Source organism: Protopterus annectens, chromosome 12.part0, assembly GCF_019279795.1.
Source record: "Protopterus annectens isolate FY-2018-M chromosome 12.part0, PAN1.0, whole genome shotgun sequence".
Taxonomy (NCBI): Eukaryota; Metazoa; Chordata; order Ceratodontiformes; family Protopteridae; genus Protopterus; species Protopterus annectens.
In genome coordinates this window covers 21,113,749-21,137,760 of record NC_056746.1, presented here as the reverse complement: position 1 = coordinate 21,137,760, position 24,012 = coordinate 21,113,749, and the positions used below count along the sequence as shown (strand labels likewise).

The 24,012-nt window shown below is 39.7% G+C and overlaps 1 protein-coding gene across 1 annotated transcript in view; it reads left to right on the top strand.

Moving 5' to 3' along the window:
* Positions 1-24,012, top strand: part of LOC122816337 (periplakin-like) — a 416,450-nt gene that overhangs the window by 172,429 nt on the left and 220,009 nt on the right. Inside the window, exons 8-9 of the mRNA XM_044089064.1 lie at positions 17,162-17,284; positions 23,335-23,481. Of these exons, the coding sequence (XP_043944999.1) occupies positions 17,162-17,284; positions 23,335-23,481 (270 nt within the window). The remainder of the gene's footprint in view (positions 1-17,161; positions 17,285-23,334; positions 23,482-24,012) is intronic.

Below are 24,012 nucleotides of genomic sequence, written 5' to 3'. Positions count from 1 at the left end.
GGTGCATTTGCTGATATGTTTTAGTCACCAAAATACAAACTGTCAAACTGAGCTGCACAAATGGGAGGAGGCGACACCAACAAGAAACAGTAGGAGAGAAGGTGAGGTCACAAGGAAGAGGAATCATTGAATGGGAGGAGGTAGCATAGAAAACTATATATTATTTTCAGGGAGTTGTACAAGCACAGAATGGCTGTGCAAGCTGTTGTAGACATGCAATCCATGGATCCTTGTGCGGTTAAATGTTCACCATTCCATTAAACTGGTCAACATGTTGCGTCCTACCAATGTCCTGTCCCCTGTAAGCATGTACTTTTTTGAGCATCATATATGTGATCACACAGTCAGAAATGCAGAAATTAAACAGGGATTTTGTTTTTTCCTTCTGAGCATGCAAGATCCTGGTCTATTAACTATTTAACTGATTTATCCAAGCTGCCTGATTATCCACAGGATTAATGTTTGGAGCAGTTAATGAGATGCTTTGCATATTCCTGGGTTTAGCTCCACCTTCCCTGTATCTGACTTTCAGCTACCTCTTAAGTTCTTTGCTGAAGAACCCTGGACAAAGCCAAAAATAATGGAGGGACAAATGCCCAAAATCAGGAATAATTTTTAAATATTACTCTAACTCACTAAAAAGTCAATAGAACAAGTTTTGCATCAGTGTGTATTTTTTGAACATTAAGAAGTATAGCACTCTAATATCTAACATTATTGACTGACAGCAATTCTCAATAATGTACCAAAAAATCAAAAATTATATAAAGGATAGGGCAAAAACATGAAGCAAAATCAGGAACATTTGTAAGGTACTCTTTGAGCATGCCCACTTAAGCAGACTGTGCTCCCAGTTGCATTAAAAGGTCCATGTAAATCACTGCTGTGTCATGGTTAACACAGTCAAATAAATAAATAGTCCACATTCTTACAAATTACCATTGTTCATGATTATGTCTCTTTGCCCACCCGGGTTTGTTCATTATCACTAATTCTTCAGCAATGACTTTGAGAGGGATGCTTCGCACACATATATCTCTTCCATGATTCCTGCACTAAGTCATATCAGCCACAAGTGAAGATTGCAGCTTGCCCCTGCTCCTGTATGGGAGAGAGGATTACTTACTGCCTCCAGACTAGGTGAACTAGGTTCAAGTATCACCTTCCACTTCAGGTGGTGAGGAAGAGGAGGAGTGCTGAATCTTGTTCTGCATATCTCATGTGGGCAAGAAGTGTCCCTTAGCTCATTAACACCTATGTGGTGTGGAATGTCTTATTAACACCTATGTGGTGTGGAATGTCTCATTAACACCTATGTGGTGTGGAATGTCTCATTAAGACTTATGTGGTGTGGAATGTCTGATTAACACCTATGGGATGTGGAATGTCTCATTAACACCTATGTGGTGTGGAATGTCTCATTAACACCTATGTGGTGTGGAATGTCTCATTAACACCTATGTGGTGTGGAATGTCTCATTAAGACTTATGTGGTGTGGAATGTCTCATTAACACCTATGGGGTGTGGAATGTCTCATTAAGACTTATGTGGTGTGGAATGTCTCATTAACACCTATGTGGTGTGGAATGTCTCATTAACATCTATGTGGTGTGGAATGTCTCATTAACACCTATGTGGTGTGTAACACCTATGTGGTGTGGAATGTCCCATTAAGACTTATGTGGTGTGGAATGTCTCATTAACACCTATGCGGTGTGGAATGTCTCATTAAGACTTATGTGGTGTGGAATGTCTCATTAATACCTATGTGGTGTGGAATGTCTCCTTAACACCTATGTGGTGTGGGATGTCTCCTTAACACCTATGTGGTGTGGAATGTCTCATTAACACCTATGCGGTGTGGAATGTCTCATTAACACCTATGTGGTATGGAATGTCTCCTTAACACCTATGGGGTGTGGAATGTCTCCTTAACACCTATGGGGTGTGGAATGTCTCCTTAACACCTATGTGGTGTGGAATGTCTCCTTAACACCTATGTGGTGTGGAATGTCTCATTAACACCTATGGGGTGTGGAATGTCTCATTAAGACTTATGTGGTGTGGAATGTCTCATTAACATCTATCTGGTGTGGAATGTCCCATTAAGACTTATGTGGTGTGGAATGTCTCCTTAACACCTATGTGGTGTGGAATGTCTCCTTAACACCTATGGGGTGTGGAATGTCTCCTTAACACCTATGGGGTGTGGAATGTCTCCTTAACACCTATGCGGTGTGGAATGTCTCATTAACACCTATGTGGTGTGGAATGTCTCCTTAACACCTATGGGGTGTGGAATGTCTCCTTAACACCTATGGGGTGTGGAATGTCTCCTTAACACCTATGTGGTGTGGAATGTCTCCTTAACACCTATGTGGTGTGGAATGTCTCATTAAGACTTATGTGGTGTGGAATGTCTCATTAACATCTATCTGGTGTGGAATGTCCCATTAAGACTTATGTGGTGTGGAATGTCTCCTTAACACCTATGCGGTGTGGAATGTCTCCTTAACACCTATGTGGTGTGGAATGTCTCCTTAACACCTATATGGTGTGGAATGTCTCCTTAACACCTATGTGGTGTGGAATGTCTCCTTAACACCTATGTGGTGTGGAATGTCTCATTAACACCTATGTGGTGTGGAATGTCTCCTTAACACATATGTGGTGTGGAATGTCTCCTTAACACCTATGTGGTGTGGAATGTCTCCTTAACACCTATGTGGTGTGGAATGTCTCCTTAACACCTATGTGGTGTGGAATGTCTCATTAACACCTATGTGGTGTGGAATGTCTCCTTAACACCTATGTGGTGTGGAATGTCTCCTTAACACCTATGTGGTGCGGAATGTCTCATTAACACGTATGTGGTGTGGAATGTCTCCTTAACACCTATGTGGTGTGGAATGTCCCATTAACACCTATGTGGTGTGGAATGTCTCCTTAACACCTATGTGGTGTGGAATGTCATACCTGTAGCAGCCTACACAAACCTTGCTTTCCAGAGCATTTTCTGAAAAATAAACATAAAAAGAATAAAATAAAAAGAAATGTTTTGCAAACAATATAAACTGATAAAACTGTACAAATGGCAATGATATCAGTGATAAGAATTCTTTGCAGTGATGATGGTGCATTCATAGACTTTTCCATAAATATTTAACATATTATAATGCACGCAAATCCCAAATAATTTTTGTTCTAAACTTTCACAAATAAATTCTCATACCCTGAAAACTATCTAACCTAAACACATACTGTTAAAACATTTTTGTTAACTAGACATAAGCTTTCACATGACAAGAAATCCTCTGTAAGTGTATATTTATTGCGTCATTCTAACATTTCTAAGTCACTTGTTTTTTGAAGTATTAAGTAATTATGGAAATATTGCTTATTTTCATAATTACTAACAAAACAACTATCAATATTTCCAGGTCAGAATATTATATTTCACACCATACATCTTAATAATATGTAGGGCTCTCAGCTATGAAAATATGAACATAAATATGAAAATATGAACAATAAGTGTCAAATAAAGATTGAGTCTTCACTGCAGGACATCCTGAGCTAACAGTCTTAGTGGCATTTTGTTAATAACTCCTTGTCGTTTCTAATACTGCTTATTACTAGCTAGTAAGTCAATTAGTTAAAGAAGCCAGACCCAAAAAAGTTCTGGACACCATAAGGAGGTATAGGTGTGAACTGTAAGTATACAAAAAGGCGTTTTAGGCTTAAGTATGTTAACACAGCAAGGCTCCATCTCTCATATTACAGACTTTTCAGGCAACTGTATCTCTGTGAATTTGTCCAGCAATGAATATAGGTTTGGGGTGTCATTGCTTGGACTTTGGCTCACCCAGGAAATGCACTTGGGCAAGCTATAGTAGAACCATTTTGGTGACTCTTGCTTGAGTACTGGAATAGCTCTGGCACTTTTGAAAAGGCCATGGAAGGTACCAGCAGAGAAGTAGAAGCTGAGGATATATTGGAAGGGCAAGTAAATGAGGCTGTGATGTATCTTGATTAATTTAGACAATTTAATCATTAAACCTAGCAGAACCCTAATTTGATGGTTATAATACATATTAATTCATAATCCCTTAGCAAAATATGCTGGAAATAAGGTATAAAATCATAAAGAAAAATGTTAGGTGATTTAAAGTGGTTGATTAGTTTAATGGGTGAGATACTTTTTTATTTATTTTTATTTAATTATTTAACATTTGTTAATCGGGAAAGTCTGACTAGGAACGTAGCCAATTTTCAGCAGAGGCCCGGTAAGAAACACTCAATGAGGCATGTCTTTGTGACATGGGAGGAAACCGGAGCATCCAGAGAAAACCAACATGAACGCAGAGAGGACATGTAGACTCCACACAGAAGGCGATCCAGCCGAGAATCGCACCAGAGAACCTCTTGCTGTAAGGCAACAATTCTACCCACCATTGTGCCATACTTGGTGATGTTTAAACTGGAAGATAAAACAAGGTTAGCCATAGCGTCTGGATCTGTGATGTTTTGGTTTTCATTCTTTATATTCAACTGGTCCAGTGTGATGAAACAACCCACAAGGTGGTAAATCTCTTTCTGTAAACATTTCAAACTGATGACAAACTTATTTTGTCTCTCTTTAAGTTTTGGCATTAACAATAGGTTTTTGCACCTATTTCTTAGAGAACAAATGGTAACCCCCCCCCCCCCATTCCAGTTAAAGACTAACAGTCATGCATGACTAATGTCAAAACGATCAGCTACTTCATATGTTATAACTTAGACAGATTGCAGTTTATGGAGAAAAATAACACACATATGAAGCATAAGTACAAGATTATTCACTTCCCAGTGGCTATCAAGCAACACATTTACTTACAACAGGGGTGCACTTCATAAATCGTTTTTAAGAATTACATACTGTCAGTAATGCTAGTTACCAGCATTTTAGTTTAAAAATACAGAAAGAAAAATACAATGATTTTTTTTTTTCAGACTGACTACTCAGTATGTTTTCAGTCAAAAGTAAGATGGTCATTGATTTCACTGCCATGTGCTTTAGCCATAGTAGCTGTACTACCACTTATTACACCTACATAATCCCTCTCATAAAAATGTCATTAGTTTGGAGCCTGTATGGTAACCATTTGAAATGTTGGGACCCACTACAGTGAATCCCAAAACAGGGATACTGAATGGATGAAAAAATGGGCTTACCTATACCAAGTCCAAGATGGCCATTTTGTAGTATATTCTGTTTTCTCAGAAGAATGGTGATCTCAGAGTTTGGGGTGTGGGGGTGCTTGTCCCCCTCATCAGGGGTAGAAGGGGACTTGTAACCCTACAAAAAAGAAATGTAAAGAAGAAGAGCAATGTTCAAGATTCGCTCTTCTACAAGGTTTTCAATCTTTTTTTTCAGTATGTCAGTACTCAACATTATGTGTGCCGACATTTCAATAGGGGACCAACTTGTATGTGTATTCCCCCCTGTACTTGTAAGCCTAAATTTGTATATTTATGTTATGAATGCTGACACAGTTATGGTTAGAAAATGGAACTTCTGATAAATGGTGTTGCTAAAATACCATGACTACTTGTCCCACTACTGCAGAGGACTGCAAAACATCACATTTCCATGTTGAGAATATTCCAGCACTCTTAACCCAATTACAGAAGAAGTGCATTTAGAGATGGTAACGGGAGAATACTGAATACTCATTGTTAAAGCAGCTGTGTCAGTCAATGGAACACAGATCCCTGATGTACCTCAGAGTGAGGCATCAGGTCTAGTGATGCTCAGTGTTTAATTTTACCCATTACTATTAGATTTAGAGGCAGATGACACAACAAAGAGAAGATCAGCTTTGGTTATGAGGAACAACTATTCATCTGTACCTTAATACGCTTGCAGCCTGTGTAAAGTGATGGCAACTGGATTTAATATTAGAAAGTATTCCTTGAAGAACTACTTAAAGGTAGATGAGGGTAAGGTGGTTCACCCAGCCTATCTAGATCTCGCCAAGGCTTTTGACACCATCCCCCACTCTGGAATTATAGATAAACTCACTAAACTAGGTATAAATCCCTATGTCACAAGATGTGTTGCCAACTGGCTCACTGACAGAACCCACACTGTGAAAGTAGCAGACAACAAATCCAGCTTCAGACCAGTGACAAGTGGAGTACCACAGGGTTCAGTCCTGGGTCCTCTCCTGTTTGGTATCTACTTCTCTGAAGTACAGGCCAACACAGAAGGTCTTTGGCTAATGAAGTTTGCAGATGACTGCAAACTAGGAGCCATAATCAAAACTCCAAAAGATGTGGACATCCTACAAAAGGGCCTTGCTGAGACAGATGTCTGGTGTCAAAGCCATGGTCTCAAGCTCAATGCCAAAAAGTGCATTGTCATTCCTTTTGGTAAAAACTTAGTACCCATGAACTACCACATAGGTGGTAGTCTACTTAACACCAAAAGTGTGATAAGAGACCTTGGGACACAGGTGGACAGTAGTCTCTCCTTTGATAATCACATCGCCACAGTAGTCAGGAAATCCTTCTATGTGGCACACCTCATCACAAAAGGTTTCTCATCCAGGAAAAAAGAGGTCATTGTTCCCCTCTACTTGTCACCCATTACACCCATTATAGAGTACAATGCCCCTTTTGGTATGTACCTCACAAGACATCTACAACAACTGGAAGGGCCACAGAAATACCTCACAAAGAGGATTACCGGCCTCAAAGAGATGCCCTATGCAGACCGTCTCAAAAAATTGCAGCTTTACTCCATTGCATATCACCTACTCAGAGGCGATCTCTGCCTAACACACAAAGCTATGTCAAACCCATAGCTTTTAGACATGCTCCACTTAAAGAAATCCCAATCCCTACGAGCTACATGCTCTAGGGACCTAAACCTCTTCACCACAATAAACAGAATATGCTGGAGGGATAGATTCCTGTCCCAGAGACTTCCCATACTCTGGAACAAACTACCTATCTATATCAAACAAAGCTCCTCATTAGCACTGTTCAAGAAAAGTCTTGATGATTGGATGGGAGAGAGGAAATTCACCCCGGGGATCACTTCTGTGGCTCTGCTCGACAGTGGCACAGGAAAATAATTTTCTTGGGTGGCGAAAGCCAGGGTACCTTTGGCTAGGCTTATATAGGCCCTAGGGCCAATAGCCTAGTACCTACCTATGAACCTATGAACCTATAGATGGACCTGGATGACTACATTGTTACGGGTCTATATTATTAGTTTGAATGCAGAATTGTCCGAACGCCGAAACTTCAAACTGGGAAGTTTGAAATCTCAAAATAGCGAAGCTGCGGAACACCAAATTTTTCCCCGGGAAAAAATTTGGTGGTCCATTTCTGAGGCTTTGCTATTTCCTCTACTGTGGTACGATCTCGGAGTTGGTATATTTAAGTAGGGGGGTGTGGGGGGCAAAGCCCCTCACATTAGGAAGAGTTTGAAGTGTTTGTTTTTTTTTTTTTTTCATTTTGTATCGGAACAGCGATTTTTTCACTGGGAAAAAAAATCATTGTTCTGAGTCTTCGAAGTTCTTGCATTTCGAACTTCTGGGTTCAATATTTACATAGTCGAACTTATGACAGTTCGACTATGTGATATTGACCCCATTGTTACCTATAAGTCCTATGATGGGATCTAGAATATCAATCTGCTTAGTGGCCAACAGGTCCTATGCTTGTCCATCAACCATATAAATGTATCATTCATCTGCTTGCATTTTTTGCAGTGTTTCACTCTCTGCGATTCTTCATGTTTTTAGACACTATGTAGTGTACCATGGTCCACCATCTTTTATATACTCACTGGGAATAGTTATTTAGCTATATAGAGTCTGATTTACTGTGACCCCTTAACTGTACAAAGTCTGAGTTAGTACTTCCCTGTAACTGCTAACTACAGTCTAATCCTTTGAGAACTGGTAATTATAAAAATCTAAAGTACCCAAGCAAGTGCTTAAAGGACCTAGCCAGTAAAATCCCGGAAGAAGAAATGGGTGTAAAAACTGGAGCATGTAGTTATCTGAAAGCCCAAGCTGTCGAATTTCTGAAATTAAACTTTTAAAGTCTGGGTTTCAAAAGGCATTGGATGTGAAATACTTCTCTGTTAAAGCACAGATTATGTCTTGCTAATCATGAATAAATTGATTATTAGTATATAGCACAGATTGTCATCGTCTTGATTTCCACAGTTGTGTGACCATGGAGGTAGCAGCTTGTTGGTCAAAAGCAACTCTACAGTCAGTGAATAGCACAGTTTGTGGACTTGATTTCCTCATGTTTGTATAAATATGGAATTAATATTTACGTAAGGAGACTATAAGGAGTCTAAGGTACTAACTATATCCTCATGTAAAAACTGTAGAATAGTTCAGTTTTTGAAGCTGTGCATTTTTTTGGTTGGGGGGGGTCCAAAATGTGTATTTCATGTTGAAGAAAATTAGCCATTTGTCAGGGATTTAATGGTGTGACATTTGAATCTATGACATGAATCCTACATAGAATTACAATCCTTCTTCAAGTCATTATGTGAATATTTAAATTACCTTGAAAAATGTAAGCATTTCATAGTGATTCAAAAGTGCATGGTGAGCATACCTCTCAACCTCTTAGCATAAGAAATCTGGACAAAGCCAAACATAATGAGGAAGGGGGATAATGACCCTCCATCAAAAAATAGTGATAGATTTTAAATATTGCCCTTATAGATGTAGAAAGTTATTAGAATAACAGCTTTTGCATTGACGGGCATTTTGGAAGTTTATGAAGTCTGAAACTCAAACATTGTCACTATTTGGTGACTTCAGCCTTTATTGATTTTTTCAGAAAAACACAATTTTATGAGAAACAAATCAAAAATATGAAACAAAAATCTGGGCATTCTGAAAAATCTAACCATTTGAGAGGTATGATACTGAGATATAGTTCTCAATAATGCAATCAAGCCTTCCAGAACTACAGATGCATGTTTAATAGTTAGTTTTCTAATGCACCTGTCTTAGCCTCCAGTGGGCTGTACTGGCTCCAGAGGAGGTGAAGGACACTGATGCAGTATCATACTACTGTTTAGTGCCCTAACCCCTCCACCCTGTGGCAAAGTGAGCATTACTAAGGCTTCCTTTGGGTGATGCATGCACACTTTCACCCAGGTGCAACCTCCCAAGCAAGCAATGTACAACTTGCAGTATGGCATTTGCCAGACTTTTAATGCTGCTATTACTACAAACCTAGGCTGCCTCCTGCCCAGCAGATGTGTGAAATGGTATCAGCCACTTCCATCCTTCTCTGTCCATTCTCTCCAGTCCCCATGCAACTAATAGAACACAGGTCATCTGGGCCACAGTCAGGGCTTTATGCCTCTGTAATACTGGGCTGGGTTTATGTTTCACAGTTACTTCATCAGTATGTGTAGGTTTGTGCTTTGAATATATGGCTTATAAAGCAGATTTTCTTCTTACTGCATGGATAAAAATGCCAAGCTAGTTGGACACAAGAAAAATAGAAGTCCCCAAGTAGATGAATAGAGGAACCGACCAGAAAGAGTCTGATGAAACACATAAATTTGTGTACATCTTCCTTTTCAAAATATGGAATATAATTAAATTACCACTAACAAAAATTCAAATGTTTCAGCAAAATTGTTGAAAAATGCACATTTATAGATCTGTTTGTGAACTGTACATTTACAAAATATGTGCTTTCCTTGGGGATCTGTACACTTTTTGGGGGGTTATTTTTGTACCACCTCTTCCTCTCTCTTGCTTTAACTCGCGCAATAGCTCACTGTTTGCGTTACTGAAAACATTCAGCTTCTTGAGGTTTCTGAAGAGAAGGACATGATTTTTGGTTCCAAGCCTGTGGCAGGGTCACACCTGATATGATCTTGTTGCCTTTCAGCAAGCTATGACTGGATGAGTCTATCTAAATGTATTCCTGATAAAAACACTGTTAGTTGGGGAGCTGAACTTCCACCAACTCCCCATGCAGGGGTGTCACCACCTCCACCCCCATACTTAATATAACTAATTCCAAGGTCACAAGACCTTGAGGTAATTTATAAAAGTCTTTAAATATCAGGTCACTGTCTCTCTAAATGAGCTCATCAAATCAGGGTTCACTGAAAAGCAACTCAAACAAACAATTATGTATCCCTCTGTTGCCTTGCAGAGCTTGTCTCTGCTGCTTTTGCCTATCATCGCAATTGTCAACAAATATAGGTATATTTCTTTTTGGTCTTTTTTTTATTTCAACTGTCACATGTCCAGCAGTGTAAAGATAACAAGTACTAAGAAAGGCATTGATTTCAAAATGCATGACAACCTCAGGCTATCTGCAGGCTAACATTATCCAGGTTTCTCTTCTTCCTCAATGAACATATGGAGTCACCGGAAAGCATTCTCTAAGATGACTGCAGTAACAGCTATAGAATGCCTTTGCTAAGACCGATATAACCTACAGAAAAGTTCTGTATAGCTTATTTGGATGATTTCTTTTCCCTCCTTTTAAACTTTGAGCCCTTTGTTATAAACAACAAACTTCATACTTAATTGTCCACAGATGTATCTTTTATTTCTTAGCTTATGCTGATAATTTTTAGATCAAACTACAGCCTAGTATGTCATGCTATTCACACTTATCCATCCATCCATCCATCCATTCATCCATCCATCCATCCATCCATCCATCCATCCATCCATCCATCCATCCATCCATCCATCCATTTCCTACACCACTCATTCTGGTGAGGGTTGCAGTGCTAGCAAGCTTTGCATGGTAGGCAAGACCAGACTTTTCTATCCCCAGCTACAACCTCCATTTCATTCTGTGGGATCTCTAGTCATTCCAAGGTGAGCTGGCAGATGTCGTCCCTCCAAACGTCCTGGGTCTGTCTCAGGACATCCTTTCAGTGGGCCACATCTGTCACACATCCACTGGGAAGCATCTGGATGACCCTCATAAGGTGTCGGGACCATCTCAACTTACTCCTGTCAATCTGCATTCAGTGATCCTCCCAGAGTGCTAAGTTGTTTAATAAGGCATTAAAGAGGGAACACATCTATCCTGCAAACGAGCCTCATTTTTACTGCTTGTACCTTTGATTACACTCCTTCAGTCACTATTCATAGCTCATGACCACAGGTGATGTTACGGATACTGATTAACCAATAAATTAATAACTTCATCCTGTGACTAAAGTTTCACTTCACAGTCCACACTAGTACATCTGTAGTACTGCCACCACTGCACCAGACCACTGGCCAAGCTCCTGACAAGTCTACCTTCAGTCATAAAGAAGACCCCAAGATACTTAAACTAATCCACCTGATTTAGCTACTCCCCTTCAACTGCAAACCACTCTTTTCAAGAAAAAAGTCATGACCTCTGATTTGAAATAAATTATTTTCACACCAGTCATTTTATATTTAGCAGAAAATTACCCCCAGTACATGCTGAAAGTCAGGGTGACTTGAAATTAGCAGATAAAATTGTCTGCAAACAACAACATCACCCTTGTATTCCTCAAACATAACTCTCCAGACTTTGGTCGGACCAGATAGCCTGTCTGTAAAAACTAAAGACTGTTGGAGATGCAAGCACAGTCTTTGTAAAATATTACACCATCATGGCTGTATCTGACTTCAAAAAGCACTTCTTCATCCAAGCCTAATGCTCCTATTTCAAAACAGGACATATCACCTAAACTACCTCCTTTCTGAGTGTCTTCTCTCTCAAGATTCACTGAAGATGGACCCACTTTAGAAACTAATATACATATTGTACTTTACCCTCTGCTTGATTGTACATTGCACTGTGCTTGTTCACTAGACTGTATATACACATTTTTTTTCTTATGTAATTAGTCTGAAATACTCTGTTATTGCTTACATTTCTGTATTTTTTGTTTGTGAAATGTTTTTATTTCACCCGGGCTGAGTCTGAAACTGGTCAATATTGATCAATGCACTACCATGGTAAACAAGTATAAACCAATAAACACTGAGAATGTGTACACAACTCTCAAGTCTCAAAGGACATTTAGGGTAAATTTTTCAAATTCACAAAGTCCAATAAGTACTGCAAATTCCCAAGATCTCACCAATATCTATACATGGACAAAGAGAAGATCCATTGTTCCATGACTAGGACATGATCCACACTGCTCCTCCTGAAGCAAAAGCTCATATTTTAGAGGATAACGACCACAATCCCTGTAAAACTGGAACACATCTTTACTTTTTGAAAATGGAGACTACTACCCCATCTCATGCCATTTCAGAGATACTGTCTCAGCCTTCCACACAACAGTGAAAAAGGTATGTCAGTCATGAAGCCCTAAGTTTCCAGTGCATTCTGCATTTCCAGCCATATCTCATCTACTCCTACAGCTTTGCCACAGAAAACTGATATAATTGCTGCAGTGACCTCATCAATTGTACTGGATCCAGCTTCACTATTTGCTTCTGGCACTGCCTCCTCAAAGCAATACTTGTTCCCTGGAGTGCCTCAAAATGTCTTTCTAGTTCTCCACACTGACCATAATTGAGCTCACAGGCTCTCTATTTTTTCTGAGAACTGTTTGCGTAGTTTCCTGCCTCCCTTCATTTGCCAGAACCTCACTGAGATAATCCAGAAGTCATACTCCATGGCCTTACCGAACTATTTTGATACCTAGGCCTTTGCTTTAGTAGCTGCCAGAGCTGCAGTTTTCCTGGCTTGTAAATAGCTGTCAGTTAAACCTGGACAGCCCCTTCCTAGCAGTCAAGAAATGTCTTGTTCTTTAATATAATGGTTTTCTTTGCCACTGGTGTCCATTAGTAAGTCATACAAATAAAACCAAAACAAGTACTGACAACCTTTTTCTTACAGTTCCTTGCCACCACTTTGAATACTGAGGTCTTGAAAAAATTCCACTCAGACTCTAAACCCATGAATTTTCCAGATATGTGAATGCAGCTCTTCAAGAGGTGGGAGTTTATTTTTGTTCTGTAAAAGAGCATCAGCTAGGCATTCCCAGGACACCCACACTACACATTTAGTTTACTGAGTCTGTTCAACCACCTTCCGGATCATCTGACCAAGTTCACCAACAAATGGTGTTCAGGAGACAGCTTGGCACTTCTTTTGACCTCAAAGTCCAGAACACACAGTTTCAGGTCAGATGACATGACTATGAAGTTAGAAACTGGCTTTTGGCTGAAAGAGCTGTAGTACCAATCATGCTTATGAGCATTATTGTGTTTAAATATGGGTGTTTGTTATAGATTATCTATGGGTAGAATGGATTAACTAAAATATGTCACCTTTTAGATTTAATTCAGGCAACCTGTTCTATCCAATCACATCCCTCCAGATATCATCTTCATTCCCCATACGACTGCCAAAATCTATCAGCAAAGCTACAGAATCCATAGGTGGTACCCTCTCAAGCATTACAATCATGCAGCCTAGAAAGACCAGACACTCACAACAGCTGTTATGTGCATATGCAGAAATAACAGATGGTATTTTCCTTTCTACAATGTGTAGTCACACTGAAGTGACCTTCTTATATAATGGCACACTCTTCAACTGAATGGTACCTAGCTCAGCCTGAGAGTATCCACACACCTACTAAGGGATTCTGCTGAAGGTCAAACTGAGTATAAGACAGGAATCACACACACACGTACACGCACGCACACACACGTGCACACACGAGCACGCATGCACATGCACAAGCAAACACATGCACAGAATCACGTGTGCACACAGACACACGCATGCACGCATGCACACACACACACACACACACACATATGCACACAGACACAGACACACACACACACATATGCACACACACACACACACACACACACACACACACACACACACACACACACACACACACACAAACACATTTGAGAAATCTGGTTCCAAAATCAAAGCTGTGTGCAGAGTTATTCCAGCTGAATCTAGCTGGCACTTTTCAACCCACACACACACACACACACACACACACACACACACACACACAGAGCTCTGATTCTGTCCCAAGCAGTGGGATGGCATTCTATGTCCCAAGAGCTAGTGCACTTCTCTAAAATTAATGCGGATACTGGCAATGTTTCCTGCCAGTGCAGTTCCCTATAAAACATATGCTGCTACTGGCAATGTTTCCTACCAGTGCACTTCCCTTTAGAACTAATGCCAGTACTGGCAGTGTTTCCTACCAGTGCACTTCCCTTTAGAACTAATGCCAGCACTGGCAGTGTTTCCTACCAGTGCACTTCCCTTTAGAACTAATGCCAGCACTGGCAGTGTTTCCTACCAGTGCACTTCCCTTTAGAACTAATGCCAGTACTGGCAGTGTTTCCTACCAGTGCACTTCCCTTTAGAACTAATGCCAGTACTGGCAGTGTTTCCTACCAGTGCACTTCCCTTTAGAACTAATGCCAGCACTGGCAGTGTTTCCTACCAGTGCACTTCCCTTTAGAACTAATGCCAGCACTGGCAGTGTTTCCTACCAGTGCACTTCCCTTTAGAACTAATGCCAGCACTGGCAGTGTTTCCTACCAGTGCACTTCCCTTTAGAACTAATGCCAGTACTGGCAGTGTTTCCTACCAGTGCACTTCCCTTTAGAACTAATGCCAGCACTGGCAGTGTTTCCTACCAGTGCACTTCCCTTTAGAACTAATGCCAGTACTGGCAGTGTTTCCTACCAGTGCACTTCCCTTTAGAACTAATGCCAGTACTGGCAGTGTTTCCTACCAGTGCACTTCCCTTTAGAACTAATGCCAGTACTGGCAGTGTTTCCTACCAGTGCACTTCCCTTTAGAACTAATGCCAGTACTGGCAGTGTTTCCTACCAGTGCACTTCCTTTAGAACTAATGCCAGTACTGGCAGTGTTTCCTACCAGTGCACTTCCCTTTAGAACTAATGCCAGTACTGGCAGTGTTTCCTACCAGTGCACTTCCCTTTAAAACTAATGCCAGTACTGGCAGTGTTTCCTACCAGTGCACTGCCCTTTAAAACTAATGCCAGTACTGGCAGTGTTTCTTGCTCATCATTCCTCATTAGTACAAGCCCCTTTGACATCAAATTATATCATCCAAAGCTGCTTTAAAATCATATTTCCTGATCAGTACTTGCTACTCAGCCCAACAGTTGTAACCTCTTTTCTCCTTTCTGCATTCCTACTTGTGATCACCTCCTTTTAATATAATGCTGCTATTATGACACTATTCCCTCTGCTCTGAGCCCTGCTTCTCCCATCTTTCAGATTTGTACACTTTGAAGTGTTATTAATTAGGCATTATAGAAGTAAAATGATGATTGCAGTTTAACTGTAGGTATGGAATGCCAATGTTTCAATAGGACAGCAGTATTATACCACACAAATTTAACCAAAATCACAATGCTGCTCAGTTTGAACCTAGAATGGGCAAACAGACTAATGAAGGTGACCACCACTACCTCAGACTGCTTGTGGAGTTCTTCTGAAGATGACAGCACAATGAATCTCATCTCACAACATTCCCTCAGTCTCTCAGTAATACACATTTGTGACCAACAAAGGCTGGTAATGCCCCTTGATATCGATTCAGAGCTTTTCTGTACATAGCTATGACATGTATGAAGACATCTGGAAACAGGACCTTATCTTGGAGCACAGTATGCAAGCTTCCCACCAAACCATATGTTACATAGTCACTGTATTATAATGGGAATAAATCTTTGAGAATGGTCCAGTCTCCATGGTGGCAATAGTTTGGCTGATCTGGGTTCATTTAACATCCCAGACATTGGAGAAGTTTATTGGGGGTTATGACGTAAGTTGAGGAGGGGTGGGCTGTGTGTACACTCTATAGCAGAAATCCTACTGGAGACTAGGAATCTCACAGAAGTACTTGTAACAAGGACAGAAAAGTCTTTAAAAGTTACATCATTTACAGAACTGGGTATACCTCTCAAATACTTAGGGCAAGAAATCTGGATAAAGCATAAAGTAACTTGTGACAAAGGCCTAAAAATAGGGACAGATTTTAAATATTGGTCTTATAAACTTAGAAAGTTGCTAGGTTAACAGGATTTTTGTTAGCAGGTATTTTCTGAAAGATGTTAAGTTTGAAACTCAAATGTATGTCATTATTTAGTGACTTCAATTCATGGTGATTAGCCAACAAACCAAATTTTATGAGGAACAGGCCAAAAAAAGAGAGAAAAATCTGGACATTCTGTGCAAATGTGGACAGTTGAGAGCTATGGAAGTGGGTGATACTCATTGCTTCAGATATGCTCGCAGGGGCAACACAGAGACCTAAGGTAAAACCCCTCTGACCTCTGCTTGGATAACAATCACTCCATAGCAATGCTCTTATCCCATAAAAGGGAACAGGTGGGTGATAGCAGCCATAGTGGTGGATTGATGATCAGCAGTCACTGAGGACAAAACATTTACTGATAAAGTCATGGGACTGGTGCATGATTGCAGCTTTTCAGATTACAGGCAGTGTCATAAAAATGGAAAAGTCTTTAAAATATTGTGCTTTGTGAATTCAGGTAGTAGAATAGTGTTGTATCAGTCCTGCCTACACTGTTCAGCTTGATATACTATCTTGTTTTGTAGATAGAACTATATAATTGAACAGTATATATTCTACACAGTATTTAGGGAGAGATGATCTGGAATGTAACTTGAATTCCATTTTTACAAGTAAACATTTGTGTTTCTTACTGCCTTTTACATGACATTTTACTTTAATAGCATATTATACTGCCAGTTATAATAAAAATATGAGTAACTGACACCAGGGTTTAAATGCATCAAAGTATCTCAGTGATGAAGTAACTTAACTGAGCTCTAAAACTTCAGCCTTATTCACAGTTTTATCTATATAAAAGATGTAATAGCTGTGTGGTAACAGAATCAATCTTTTGGTTATATTTCATATTCCATACTAATTCAGGTTAGTCATAGAACTGACCACCTTCATTGTAATGCTTAGAAAATAAGCCTGTGCAATTCCAGTCTAATAAACTGCACTTTGCTGTATCAGTAACTTGTTGGATAACCGCAGTTGTACACATATCTGTTTATTTTCTTTAGCCTTATTTTTCTTCCTTTCTTTTTTGTGGACCACAGTTTTATAAAGATGCCAAAGATATTCAAAACCTGTTGAAGAAGGTGGACACAGACCTGAAAGAGAAGTATGGCCAAGAGTTTAATGATGTCCACCAGCCTGAGCTCGTGCTGCAAGACCTGGATGTAAGTACTGAAGCCACACTTGTATATCTGCTAGACAGAGCTTGTACTGATATGTTTAGCACCTAAATACAGCCTGAAGTGAAGACATCAGCTGAAGGGAAGTTATTTCACTTTTTGTCCTGCACTGAATACATTCTATTGTTTGTTTAATCTGTTTGTTGACCAGTTAAGCCCAGTGGAAAAACTGTCATTTTTTCAGAGGCAACCCATGAGTGCTGTCTGGTTAAGTGACTTGCTCAGAGTCACACAGAAGGTAAATGAAAGTGGAAGGAATTGAACCCTGTACCCTGGACACAGCAAGCAGCTCAGGGATCCATAGCACCATAATACACACTGCACAGCAAAACCCACACAGTAAGTAACACTTTCCCTGCTCCAATAAAGCTTATGCATTGCATACTGTCTTACCTCACTTATATAAAAAAGAAATATGGCAGCCACTTCTGAATGAAGACAAAATGAATGCTGAGCCACTTCCCATCTTTACTGCTCCACCCACCACTTATGACTTATAAGCATTTGTCAGTTTCACAGACGTTAGCCCTCTGTGCTAACTGCAATACCAAAGTAATACATGGCCGTACACTACACCCCTGTCAAGCTTCACTGACCTCTCTTTAGAAGACTTTTGCCAGAAAAATGAAAGTACAAGAATTTTATCCACTTACATGTGTATTTATATTACCCTGTATTTTTAAGCATTGAAGAGAAAGATTATTCAGAAAGTCCTTGTAGCTGTCAGTGCTGATGAAATGATAAGAGCTAGCTGTGCTGTACAACAATGTAAACAATTTAAGAACTAAATATTTCCAGGTACAGTTTGTTTGTGTCTTTCAGCTTTTCCCGGTTAGGGGTCGCCACAGCGGAACTCCGGTCCGCTAATGATTGGTAGTTGATTTTTATGTGCCGAGTTACCAGCCCTGACACACAACCTTCAACGAAGATACACCCATTCACGCATGTCTCCACACAGAAGACGCTCTAGCTGAGAATCGAACCGGACAGCGTCTTACTGTGAGGCGACAATGCTACCGCAGCACCACCACCGCGGGTATTACCTGGTTGAATACTTCTGTTTAATGATGTGAGCTGTGTCCGTTTAAAGACAAGTATTTTGTTACTTCTTGGTTGTACTTAAGTAGATTTACAAAATATGATGATTTGTTTCCACTGACTGCCATAATCACATCAGGAAAAGGTTTCAGATTTTACATCCTTTTTAATATAATATGATGTATGATCAGAAATACATGTATCTATTTTTGTTTACTTCTTTGTTAGCTTGTTTGATATTTAAGTAGACTGGCCTGACTGATCATTCTCACCTTTAGCTAAGAGATGAAGGCAAGATCTCTACAGATACCAACCCAACCATATAGGAACCTCAGGGTAACAAAATTGTGCAGTACAACATAGGCAAGGCATACCTAATAAGCAACTGATAATACACAAGTGGAAAAGCACTTCTAAATAGATAACATACACCTAATGGTAAAATGACAAATTTAAAGGAAGTTTTTATCAAAGAAACTTCATCACAAGTGTAATAGAAATCAAGCTCAGAACAACTATAACACATTGTACAGGTCTACAAGAGACACAACAGAAGCTTAACATACACTAACTGAGCCTACAGTATTTACAACATACATGGCAGTTGCTGTTTGTACTCCGTCAGGAACAGAACTGTTGAACCTACACTGCAATTTAAGGTGACAATGAAATTTTACTACTTTCTAAAACACAGAACAGTTGGTAGTAACAGTTGTTTATGTAGTTTATTATCACAACTATTGGGTTAGCCCTAATATTTCTCAAAGAAGAGGAAACAGAGTTCCAGATGGAAGAACACAGTTTAGAAAAAGCCAGGTCTTCTGCATGAAGGGAGTAGGTAGGCATCCAAATGATAACTGGACTTCTTTCTTGTGATCTGATCTAGTACAGGGAAATTAATGTTAAACATTCTGCCCAGATATTGGCATTTAACACTTACAAGTCACCTATGTTCCGGACTAAGGGAGACCAGATTAGCCCTATGGGTAATGGGCAGCCAAATATTTCTTGATCATGTCGCACAGTGGTGCGGGATGCGATCAGACAAATTGATGAAATTATATAGACTATCCACCATAGTCTGTACAGACAGCATTTCCTGCAGAGTCAAGCACAATGGGGATGAGCACAGCTTCAGAAAGTCCGGTTTAGTTACAGAGGCTCTGGGGACACAGCTTCAGCAGAAAGTAGCCTATAGAATAAATAAACCATTTTTAGCCAGTGCATGTAAGACAAGGGGAAGAGATTGCTTAAGTTTAATTCAAAGATATTTCATATGAACAACTTCAGTGGCCTCTTGATTTTTTTCGTTTTGAAACCACAGTTTTGCTTCTGTGTAGTGCTAGGCACCATCATTTGTGTCTGAGATATTAATCAGAAGGCTGAGAAACCTGAAAAAAATCCAAGATTACATGTAGGAAAATATAAAAACATATATATAACCAATAAAATGTGCAAAGTGTCGCAACAAAACTAATAAAAAAACAAAAACACTAAGCCGTGGTCTAAGACACCACAAGTATTTAATGTACATCTCCTTTATTCAATGCTTTCATCAACAAGACTTCATCAGAAATAGTAAAAACAATGCACAAATCAACTTAAATACTCTAACATAATGAAACACAGGTAAAAAAACATTCAATGAATCAGTCAAGTAAAATAGGTAATTTAAACCAACATCTTTAAAGCTCTGAAAGACTGGTGTAAAAAGTTAAATAACTGTACCCTTATTTTTTACATATACCCTACAATTTTTTAAAAATCATTTAATGTTAATAACATTATTAAGACCTGTTTTTTTTATCTGCTCTTAACTTAATTTGCCATCCAGCCTCTCTCTGCCCCGAATAGTTTTTGAAATCACCTCCCACTCACACTCAATTTACTTGTTCTAATTTGTTTGTGTCTTTCGGCTTTTTCTCAGTTAGGGGTCGCCACAGCGGAACTCCTGTCCGCTAATGATTGGTAGTTGATTTTTATGTGCCGAGTTACCAGCCCTGATGCACAGCCTTCAACGAAGGTACGCCTATTCACGCATGTCTCCACGCAGAAGACGCTCTAGCTGAGAATCGGACAGCGTCTTACTGTGAGGTGACAACGCTACCGCAGCACCACCACCGCGGGTTCAATTTACCTTGTTCTAATACTGAAAATAATTTTTTTTAAAAACCATGACACTCCTGACTATGCTTATATAAAGCATTCTTGTTGTCTTTCTTTTTCATGCTGTACATGTGTTCTCTAATCCTTGTGTTTAAACTCCTAGTGGTTAACCCAACATAAAATTCTAGGGATTTGCCACACACCGCTACATAACCCACCCCCCCCCCGACTTTTGCAACAGAAAGTTCCTGACACTGATGGTGTGGGCAATATGAGGAAGTTCAATATATGGACCTTCCAAGATGTACCTACACATGGCACACCCATAACACTTGTACATGCCATGTGGCTTATTGGTAGCAAACACTTTTGAAGTCACTGGGTCCCTACCTTTTTCTAACAACATTTTTAAGTTATTATCATTCCTATAGACAAACCTAGGTCTTGTCCCCACCACTTTCAATAATTCTTGATTCCCCTCAATAATTTTCCAATTTTTCTCAACAACACTATGGATAATACCCCCCATAGAGGATAGTGAAAGGTGCCAAAAAAGATTCACCTTATTTTCCACTTAAACAAATTCAACATTTAAGGGGAACACTGATTTTTTACAGAATATCCAGCCAATTCTGATTTTTTTTTTTAATGCAAACGACACAGTCAAGTGACATCAGAAAACAATATCCTGAAAAACAGAATTGCTTCAAAGCTTCAGAATTATCTGGAAGTTAGGAAATAATTAAGCATTTCTGAAGTGTTGAAATCAGCTGCAGGTATGTCATTCTGTTTCTAATATGCAAAACAATTCTCTATTTTTGATCTTCTTCAACAGGTAATAGCTTTTATTTTTAAACCAGAATAACACTTTCATTAATACTAAGAGCTAGATTCTTGGATATGGCTAAAACGCTACATCCCTTGTATCCACACAGTGCAACAGATCACTAAAAAGTTATTAGTCACAACCTGTACTTGATTTGCATAGAACAAATACAAGCATTCAATAAAATGTGTGGAATTATACACCATTACTTGTTTTGGCACTGGAAGAACTGTAATATGCTTGCTGGGAAACAGGGGAAAGGGTGTAGGTACACATAATATCCCCGAAACCCACCACCATGGTGCAGAGGGACGCAGCTCTGACTAGGCACCAGATGGTCCATGTTCCATTAATGCCATGGGCACTGAAGGGGGTGGGCCAGACAGGATAAGAGTGAGCAACCATTGCTGCCTTGTCCATCTTAGGGGGAATGAGGCACCCCTTGCCCAACACATGGGTGACATCTAGTAGCTGCAATGGATCTTGCACAAATGGAGCTCAAGGATGCAGATCATGAGCTGCCAAGTGGTGTACAGCACTTATTAATCCCAGAAGTTGTGTGTGTGTGTGTGTGTGTGTGTGTGTGTGTGTGTGTGTGTGTGTGTGTGTGTGTGTGTGTGTGTGTGTGTGTGTGTGTGTGTCTCAAGGCACATACATTTTCCTAAAGTTAGATATCACTTTGAAGCTCATGGGAGCCACTGAGGGGACAAAGCTTAGAGGCCTGGCCACTCTGTAGGACCTCATATCTTGCTCACTCCTATCACCTGACTTTCACAGCTGGAATATATAATGGGCCAATATGACTTTGTAGACTGGAACCAGTCATCAATATAGGTGTTGGGCTCTTGCCTATCCTGGGAATGCTGAGATCTCATCCTTGCAAAATGAATAGGCTGACAGAGTACAGGTAGTGAAGTCATCAAACAGACTCCTTCAGAGCTGGGGGAATATCCCCCCAATATTTATAAAAGTTGAGATTTCTCTCTGTAAAACAAAGGAGAGTAGATACCAGTAAGAGATCATAGGGGTCAAAAATGAGAAAAATAAAGAAAGAAGAGGTTGGTTGAGAATGATCTACAGCTTATTTGGGGGAGAGTTAACAGTCTACATGCAACAAATAGACTTATCTACCAAAATATATGTTTCTGTTTCACTTACAGAGTAAAGCATGCCCCATTATAAAATTAAGCTCCACTTCCCCAATAGTTTCCCCAGTGCTATCCACAAAACAATGAATATATATGTAAATGTATATATGTGTGTGTGTGTGTGTGTGTGTGTGTGTGTGTGTGTGTGTGTGTGTGTGTGTGTGTGTGTGTGTGTGTGTGTTTATGTAGGTCCCCTGCATTTTGTTAAATGACACTTCTTCCACAAATGCAGGGGTGTATGGTTTAATGTCAGTGGTACAGATAGCCATGTTATGGAAATGTCAATGGTGTGTAATGCTGACACAGGTAAATGTTGTTGCAGGGATGAGAATGTTTGTGCGTGTGTGTGTGAGATAGAGTTAGGGTTGGGGATGAGTGAAGGTTGAGTGTTGTATGTTGTGTGTGAATTTGTTTATTTTAGGGTTAGGGCCACAATTAGATAAGGGGACAGATGTAGTATTGTTTGTGTGTGCTTGTGTGTCCGAGTGTGTTTTGTGTGGTGGCAGTGTTACAGGAAGGTTTTTGTGACGGTAAAATGAAGGGTTACGGTTGAGGGAAGGGCCAGCATTAGGGTTAGGGTCAGCACCCATTACTAAGGTGGTGCAGGGGGGGGTGGAGCCTATCAAATATTTGTTTACGAGTAAGTAGATATTTGAAGTTTATTAGCTTAGCTAAATTGGTATTTTATAGTTTAACTGTACACATATTTAATAATGTCATTTTTTGTCTGTATTATGTATGCTTCATGCATTTATCCTTTTGACTCTGCTGAAAATGAGATACCCCCTTTTGTGGCTCCTGGTCCACAAATATAAATAAATAAATACTTTGCCTCCTTAGTGCTGTCACAGTTTATCTACAATTTTTTGAAATGCTGCTGCTCACCTCAGTAACCTCTTTTGTTCCATTCTGAGCAGGAACAACAGAAGTCCATGGACAGATTTGCTGATGTTGTTTCATCACTGCAAAAGCGAAGCCTGCAGGTACTTCCTCTAAAGTACCGCCGAGAAACACTTTTGAAGCCTATTCCTGTGGAGGCTCTTTGTGACTATATATCAGAACAGGTAAAAGATAAAGACTTTTCAATTGAATTAAGTATTTTCCATGTTTTATTATTTGTGTCATGGATACTGCTATCATTGTCAAAAGAACTGTAGATTTCTCTAAAGCATGTCCCCCACTCCATCTTGGGTACATATTTTTTATTTATTTTATTTTTATATTTGTTAACCAGGTTTGTCTAACTGAGTGTGAGCCCACTTTCAGCAGAGGCCCTGGGAGAAAAGCTCCATACAGTACATATATAAAAGCAGAAATCACAGTAGTTTCAGAAGCAATTTCTAATACAAAGGTGGCTGCAGATACAGATACAATATCAGGTGTAATACAGAAACTTCATGGGCAATGTAGTTTATGATAACAGACGTTAATGGTGATTACTATAGTTACACATACATCTCAAAATACAGCACCTATTGATCAATTCAACATGTTCTAGAGTGAAGAATTATGAATCAAGTAGAGTGGATGAAGGCAGTGCGCAGGGAGAAGAGAAAGGACATGAGTGAAATAAGGGATTTTTATGGCAGAGTAAT